Consider the following 8,840-nt stretch of genomic DNA (forward strand, 5'->3'; position numbering starts at 1 on the left):
ATAGCACCAATTAGGTGCAGATTTTTCATTACATTTAAGGAGAAGGCATGTCTCTCTCTGTGTTCACAGCTATTCCCCTACACAAAATACATGAGCTCTCTTCACAAACACTGTAGATGAAGAAATGGAATCATTCTGTGACTCTGATATATCAGTTTGCTTAATTCCTTCAACTGTAGAAGACGTATTCACACTATTCACACTACTGCATTTATGCTTACTTTCACTGAGCCTGTAGACAAGACTTTCCCTTCCAAATACAGTTCTTCCTAAAGCAACCACTACTTTCATCTTCAAAGACCAGTGATAGAGTCAGGTACTCTAACTTGCACTGTCTTCAGGGCTAGCCAACTTGAACACAGGATCAGAAAAAAAGAGCATTTCACCCATGCTATTTTTTTTTTTTTTTTGCCATCAAGATAAAGGTAACAAGCCAGTGGTGCCTAACAGTCAAACCCTTCACTGCAACACGGGTCACAGCACTCTAACTTTTTGCGTCGGTAATCTGCAGTGTGAATCAATGTATCTAGTCTACATACAAAGTAATTCTTGATGCCCGGTTGCATTTTACTAGTATTCACATTCCTTTTCACCCTTTAACCTCAGAAAAGTTTTTATAAATCTCAACAAAATGATCACAACAGTAACATATTTGCATGCTTCTATTTTTCAGAAAGCCTGTTAGCAGCTGTCCTGACAGAGAATTTTAATACTAATACTATGGATAAATGTCATCCTGCAAAAGTAAGGTTATTTAAGCTTAAGCCATTTCCACATTTTTCCTCCTGACACCTTTCTAAACCCTTTCTTCCACTGTAGCAGACTGGCTACATGTGCAGTCTCCCAGTTTACTGCCCTCAGTTAAACAGACACAGAAAAATTTTCTTCCCCACACAGCACTATTAGAGATTTGTCTGTGTTCTTTCCTCAGCTTCAGCAAAATGGTCAGTCTTGAATTAAGATGATGACCTGCAACTGCATGATAAAATCCAAGAAGCATATAGAGATATATGAGCCAATTTCTTACTTTGTAAGGAAAAGACAGGTTTCATCTTTTTTGGGTCACCAATTATCCAAGAGTTGCAAAGAGCCTTTTCCTGCATTCTACTGCAGAGAGAATGACTCTTAAAACCAAAAAAAGTATCCTCCAATATACTAGAAATGAGTACTATCTGATGCACAAAAACTCCAGTAGATGAACTATACTAGTTTCTGGATGGACAATCTGGGCCTACACTAAGGCAGCAGCATGTCTTCCTAGATGATATGAGCACTCAGTGTTTCACCACACTGGAGCTCCCTTTGCATTCATCCCTCCTCTGTATTCTTATCACAGATGGCAAACTTCAAGTATCCCATGATCAATTCAAACTTTTCCATGCACAAAACTGAACCAGCCATTCTTGATTTCTGCTTAGTTCACTTCCTGCCTCCAGTCGCAGAAGCATTTGGGTTGGAAAGGACATAAAGCCCATCTAATTCCAATATCCTTGCCATTGGTAGGGACAATTTCCACTAGACCAGGCTGCTCAGAGCCCCATGCAATTCAGCTTTAAGCACCTTACAAGGATAGGGCACCCAACATTTATTTGGGCAATCTGTGCCAGTGCCTCACCATGCCCACAGAAAAGAATTCCTTCCTAGTATCTAATCGAAACCTGCCACTTTGAAGTCATTCCCCCTTGTACCATCACTACATACTCCTGTAAATAGTGTCCCTCTGTCTTTCCTGTAGGTCCCTTCAGGAGCTAGAAGGCTGCACTCAGGTCACTCCTAAGACTTCTCTTTTGCAGGCTATCAATCCCAAATAATTCTCTCAGCATTTTCTCAATAGAGGTGCTTCATCCCTCTCATCATCTTGGTGGCCTCCTCTGGACCAGCTCCCACAGTTCCATGTCCTCCCTGTGCTGGGAGCCCAGAGCTGGATGCAGGTTCCAGGTGGGCTCTCCCAGAGCAGAGCAGAGGGGCAGAATCCCCTCCCTGCCCTGCTGCCCACGCTGCTCTGGATGCAGCCCAGGACACGTTTGGCTCTCTGGGCTGGGAGTGCCCATGGCTGGCTCATGTCCAGCCGCTCACCCACCAGCACCCCCAAGTCCTTCTCACAGGGCTGCTCTCCCTCTGCTCATCCCCCTGTATCATGAAGAAATTTCAGTATTTTATCCTATTTATAAGAGCTATCACTACTCTGAAACTAGTCCAGGGACGTCTTCAAAACAAACTTTATTCATTTGTGATAGTCTACAGCCAGAAAGAATTCTGAATACAGAAGAAATTCCAGTCTTCACAAGTATGGCTTTTTTATTTTCTCAGGACGACATTGCAAAAGAAGAAAACTGCTGCTAAACTACAAATTTTGTGGAACTCACCGTAAACCCTCAGAGTTATTACTCATAGACACCACACATACAGCTTGAGCATTTTCCTACCATCTACAATTTTACAGTTCATTTTCCTTGGTGGGCATTTTTAACATAGCTCTTTCATTTTTTAAATAAAGCCCTCCATTGAGTAGAGCTAATGACAGCTTTTCATAGCTTAACAGTCATTGTCATACCAGTTTTCTTATTTCTCGGACTCCCAAACACAGTGCTACTTTAAAAGCACAAACTGACACGTTTAAGCAACAAGCAGTTCCCGAGTCCAAAGTAGGCTTACCCTTGGAAGTTAAGAAAAAAAAGCAGGACCATTTATAATGCAGCATTGGTTCAACACCTAATACATCAATTGCTACAAACTGTTTCTCTAAAGAGAAATATTTTTCATCATACCTTAAGTGTTAGATCAGATCGCTCTTGAAGTTTATATGTCTTGGAGAAAAGAAGTCTGATTATCCATAGTATTAGAATGCCTTCTAAAATGAGATGGTAAGCTGGAGCCTGAAAACAAAAGTACAAAAATTAGTCTAGAGAGAATTCTATTTGAAGCAGATGCAATACAACCATTTTGTCCCTACTAGCATACCCAGATAAAACCCAAAGCTGATCATCAGCTGATATATTTCTAAATCAGTAAAAATTTTAACTATATGAAAGTGGAATGTTTTTCAGCTATTACTTGTAGCTATTAACTTAAGTTTGAATGGATTTAGTCTGTTGTTCAAGGCCATTAAGTCATACAGGTTGCACCAGCCAACACCTGTGAAGACAGGCAGCCTTCAAAACAAGCAGAAGTATCCTGAGAGCCTGAAAGTCTGTGTGATCCGTACAAAGCCACTTCAAGTCTCCATTTCTGTAACCTACAGTCCGCCAGCAGGGACAGCCAGTATTTACAAGGAAAGAAAATTCTGTTCTTATAGGCAGCTTCAGTCAGTTTTACAGGCACTTTAATCAGGTTTAAAACAAAACTGAGCTCAGATAGTTTTGTCCTTATGTCCTTTAGTCTGAGAACACACAAAGCAAACCAGAGTTGATACAAGTTAAAGTTATCCTCTTTCAGTGCTTGGGGGACAAAAACCAGTGTGCTCTGGCAGCACAGCTAGTTTGAAGTAGATGTGAAGATTAATGATGAGTTTAGTTATTCCATTTCAGAAAGGCTCCTGTCTACTATTTTTAAGACACTAAAAGTGCACACGAATGAGGACACTCCTTCTTCAAGTCAGGGGAATTGCTCCCACACATCAACATTTTTGGACGTATCTGACCTGCCAACAAAGCAGAACTCACCACACATCCAGAAACTAAAGCAAATTGGATGCAAGCTTTTAAAACCAGTAAAGAGTCCTATGGCATAGTAAACTGCAAATAACAAATGCTAACCTACTGCAGAGTACGTTTCTGTTTACTAAACATATTAAGAATACATACACAACACGTATGACAGGACATCTAAAGAACACACATTATACTCCCACTGAAGTCTCAGTGCTTTTCAGTGCCTACAATTATCCTAGATTCAGTGCACTAGAGCGTGCTACCTGCTCCATTAGCCAAGCACTTCTATATTTGGACTGCAAATCTTGCACACATTCTTTAAAAGTTTCCCCCCTTTGAAAAAAGGAAGGGACACAAAAACACTGCCTATCATCAGGACATCCTTTTTAACATCACGAAACAAAGCCTGGGTACAAACACGCACAGCTGATGTTTTCCAGGAGAGAACTCAAGCCCAAACATTTAAACGCCGTTTCTTCCTTTGCAAACGACATTTCTAAGTTACAAACCTTGACCCCAGTAAAATCCTGTGAACCTTAAGGCTTCATGCTCATCTACACGCCCTAAATGTCGTTTTATAAAACTGGAGAAACAAGACGTGCGTGTATATTTCCAATATACAGCCGTGGCGCACTCACACATACCCACGGTTCAGCGAGCGCAGCCCGACCCCGCAGCACCGACCCGCACCCAGCTCCCGATTCACCACCCAGCACCGCCCACCGCCGCCGTTCCCGGGGCAGCTCCGGCGGCACCTCCCCGCTCCCTGCGCCCCAAGCCACCCTCAGGCCGCCCCGCTCGGGGCGCCTGCCCGGCCGCACCTCGTAGAAGGCCTGGACCATCTCTACCAGCACCCACTGCTGCCCCACGACCGCCGCCGCCATGGCCGCGCCGCCGCTTCCGCCTCTCCGCCCAAGCGCGCCGGGGCGGGCCCGGCGCGGCACAGAGCGCCCCCTTGCGGGCGGCGCGGCCCCCGCTGCCCTCAGGGGAGCGGCGCATGTGGGCTCCGTGTGCGGCCTTCCCCTGCGCGTCCCGGGCCGCAGGATATGGCCCCCATACCGCTCCGACCTGCTGTGTCCTGCGGAGAGCTTCGTCAGGGAGCGAGGCTGCATCAGAGAATCACTAGCTCTCAGAATCGGTCACATTGGAAGGGACCACAGCCGGTCATCTGGTCCAACCTCCCTGTTCAAGCTGAGCCATCCCAGAGGGTGGGGCTGTGTCCAGACAGTTCTTGGATCTCTCCAATAAGGGCAGCTCCACAACTTCTTTGTGCAGCCTGTTCCAGTGCACAGTAAAGTTTTCATGTTCTGGTGGAAATTCCTGTGTTACAGTTTCCACCCATTGCCTCCTGTCCTGTTGCTCAGTGGCTCTGAGAACAGCCTGACTCCATTCTCTTACTGTCACTCTCTTTAAACACTTATATACATAGATGCACCCTTCAGTGTTGACTAAACAAAATTAGCTACAAACTGAACTTGCCTGAGAAGATGAACATGGATATATTAATATGTACTTCCTCACCACATTTCAAGCCTGGTTGAACTTGCTGGAGTTAGCTTGGTGTTGCTTCCTCTGCACACACAGGCTTCCTCAGCCCCACGCTGCCCTAGGTGCAATGGGGCAAGGGGCACATCCTGTGCTTTTGTGTCTCATCCACAAATATTACGCTTGACACCTCCGTATCTGTAACTGGTGAATTCATCACTGGAAGGAACAATTGCTCAGATACTTGGCTAATGAAAGGAGCAGCAAAAGTAAAACCTGAGTATAGTGGAAATAATGGGTAAGTTCAAATAAGAGCAGAAATCACTGCATTAAGAGTCTTGCCAAAGTGAGTGGCCCTAAAAGCCAAAGACTGCTGGGGAGAGTTAAATGCCATGAAGAAAAAGAGTAGTGTTGAACTCTCCCCACAGGTGCACCTGGGTGTGGGGAGATGAGTAAGTCACTGTGCGTAGCTGTGCAGGACCTGAGCAACTGGCTAAAAGTCAGTGGAGAAGAGGGGCAACTGGAAAGAAGACTGCTTAGGAAGTGAGGTAGCTGTTAAAGGCAATGTTTGAGAATGGTTTCTGTGGAGCTATACAACTGTGGAGTGTCTCTGATGGTCATCTTGGACAACACAATGGAAGCAGACCCCTTGGGTTTTCACTCACAAGTCTTCACCGTGGTTGGGTGAGAGAAACCTGGGGCAACAGTTAATGAAACAGTTGATAGCAAAAACCTTGTGGCTGTTGCTAAGTGCAGGCAAACAGTAGCTTTCAATTTTACAGTAGTGGATAGTTAAAATCAGTGGACTTCACTTTCATTCTACTTGAAATGCATAGTAGTTAATCTCCCTGAGTTTCTGAACTTAATTATATACTTGTCGAATTCCAATCTCTGCACAATAAAGAGAAATATATGGTTTGAATCTATCTGAAAAGTCAAGGGAAACAATAAATATGTCTTTTGGTTTTTAGCTGCATGAAGACTTGCCTTCACTGTTTAATACTTCTGTGGCCATTCTGTCATGCTGGAATCTTGGACTCTTGGGAGATGGCTGCTGCTACCAGCCTCAAAAAATGTGTCTGGTATGCAGTCCCAAATTGCCCCCAGAAGAATGGGCCACATGAGCTGTCTTGGTGGGCAGCAGATTGAGTCACATCTCTGTTCTCATCAGATTCTGACTTTTAGTATTTGACATATATATGTACCATTGGGAGACTAAGAAATTGGTATGTGAAATGCTGGATAAATTGTTTCCAGCATGAAATGCAGTGACATTAGTAACATACTTACCAGTAATTCTTCTCGCAGTGGATTCAGAGGTTCTGGTCGGGATTATCATAGTGCTGGGTCACTCATAATAGTGAGCCTATCCCTATTGCTCAGCAGTTTCATTGTTTCAACACAGTGCCTCTGCTGCTAATTGCTTTAGGCTGCTTTAGTTCTGACAGTAATAAAGTGAGGGAGGTAAAAGGATAAGTCCTTCACAATGGCAGTTTATGACAGAAAGAAAGGGGAGAGGAAAAATATCTCTGAAATTAAAGACCTGATGAAAGCTATTGAGATAGTGCCCTATAAGAACTCCTGGTCTGTGTGTTTCAAATTCTGTATTCCCCCCATATTGTCCATTTGCACAGTATTTCTAAACCACTCTTATCCTGGATCTTCCTCACCAACCCACTCATTTCTCACATGCTGCTTTGAATCCCCAGCTCAGTTCCCCTGGGTCAACACTGGAATTCCAGCTATCTGCTGTAGTTCTCTGGTCACTCCAGAAACTGAAAAATAGGACTTAGTATGGCTAAGGATTTTTTTTTTTCCATCAGAGATGTAGCCAGTGCCAGTTATTTTTCTGTCCTCTTTGCTCTAATAGTTCTTCCTCTGGCTTCTTCATTTTTGCTTTGTCAAGTATGACATATGCAGTCAGAGCTTCTATTGGTCTGGTATCAACTGAGAAGAGGAGAATGGCATTGGGAAGTGGCACATAACTGTGAAGGGATGGTGGTACTTGCTGCCATCTTGTGTTGCTGGGTCTGAGATATGTGTATGGTAGGCAGAGAAATGTGGGAACAGGTGGAAGAAGTTCCTGAGGGTCATTTACTTCTCCCCTGCCTTCTCCAACCACACACACAGAAGGGGGATGATGGTGTTGGAGATTAGGGACATAAAGGGAGTGTTTGCTGCTATTCTGACACATTCTAGGTGATGAAAACTTAGTTTAGGTTATTGTGGTTTTAGTGTGCTTAGTTGTAACATGTTGGCTTTGTGTCTACCCTGAAAAAATTATAATAAAACAATAAAAAGAAAGTCTTGGGAAAGCAATCCCAAAATGGCAAGGGGAATAGCAGGATAATACTAGTTGGTCTTTTTTAATCTTTGTAACTTGATGCTCCACTGAGATGATGCTGGCAGCAAGCACAGAAAACTTTCTAAGTCAGTTGAAAGCTGTTGGTTAAGCCAGAAGCTGTGTCTCAACTCCTAATGGGAAGCCCAAAGATGTTGCAAGAGTACTGTGCAAGTGCCAAGAAGAACTGGAATATCAGGTTCTGTCATTTACCCAATATGTGGAGGAGCAATTGTGTACAAGGCAAGCAGAGCACAGGATAAACTTTGTGTTATCTAAATCTATTGCATCTTGGAAATGTGCTTAATCCATGTTCTATAGTGAATTAGCTCTGAATAAATTATTAAATTAGAAAGCAGAAACCTGTCTCAGGTCTGCATGGGAAACATCTGGAGATCTCAACCTTTAACACCCTGTGTAAGAATAAGAGCACCTAATGGTCAAAACACTGGTGCATTCTAGCTGTTCTCCAGTCTTTCATGGCACCTTGAACCTTGTGGCATAAAGTGGAACTGCTGTAATATTTTCCTGACGTACCATAAGGACCAAATTTAACCTCAACTGTTTGGACTTAATGACTACTGGAACCATGTAAGAACGACCAGAATCTTCCTTTTAAGGTATTTGCAGCCAAAGGTGGACCTTTGCAATGAAAAGCTCACTTGTCAGAGAGATGGATATAGGCATAGCAGACTGCCTCCTGTCTACACGTCTTCTCAATGCTTGTTCTCCATGTGGCCTTGGCAGCACTGGACTAAGCATTGAAATTTCCAGTACATGGTTGAACTAACCATCTTAAATGGAATTTACACTAGGTAGGCCTAGTTCTGTGATAACTAAAGAAAACTTGTATCACGAATTTGTAAGAGCTGTGAGGACCATTGACAGAACATACACAATTTAAATGAGAGTGTTTGCCTTGCAGAGAACCAGATACCTTATGTGGTGCTGCAGTATTTCTGTTGCAGAATTAGATTTTGTATCCTGTGTGGTTAGATCTCACATATCTCTCATTCAAAACTTCAGATTTATTCAGATTGGTATTTGCAGCCAGAACTTCCACCTGGGTTGGTTGTCCCTGCTGCAGAACACACTAGATGCGTGACTCGTTTGTTTCTCTCTCTCACCTCAATATGCAACCGAACTGCTGTCCACTCTCTACTTCAAAACCTTAGTCCAAACAGCACATTTTTTACTCCAAATTGTGCAGTCTAATCTCTTCTATTTTAGCAACATTAACATTGTATTAACAGAACATTTGAAATTTGTGTTCTCTTCTTCTTGTCCCACTTTTGCTTATAGTGAATCGACTAATTGCTGTTTTTCTTAGCACATTTGAATTAGAAACATAGCAGACATTATAA

The 8,840-nt window shown here is 43.3% G+C and overlaps 1 protein-coding gene across 1 annotated transcript in view; it reads right to left on the bottom strand.

The window, feature by feature from the left end:
- The window catches only part of SPTLC1 (serine palmitoyltransferase long chain base subunit 1), a 34,149-nt gene extending 29,607 nt beyond the window's left edge, over positions 1–4,542 (bottom strand). The window contains exons 1-2 of the mRNA XM_064736091.1: positions 4,472–4,542; positions 2,769–2,876 (exon numbers count right to left, since the gene is read on the bottom strand). Coding sequence (XP_064592161.1) covers positions 2,769–2,876; positions 4,472–4,534 — 171 coding nt within the window. The 5' untranslated portion in view covers positions 4,535–4,542. The remainder of the gene's footprint in view (positions 1–2,768; positions 2,877–4,471) is intronic.
- Positions 4,543–8,840: the final 4,298 nt, after the last annotated feature.

Source organism: Zonotrichia leucophrys, chromosome Z (genome assembly GCF_028769735.1).
Source record: "Zonotrichia leucophrys gambelii isolate GWCS_2022_RI chromosome Z, RI_Zleu_2.0, whole genome shotgun sequence".
In the NCBI taxonomy this organism is placed as follows: domain Eukaryota; kingdom Metazoa; phylum Chordata; class Aves; order Passeriformes; family Passerellidae; genus Zonotrichia; species Zonotrichia leucophrys.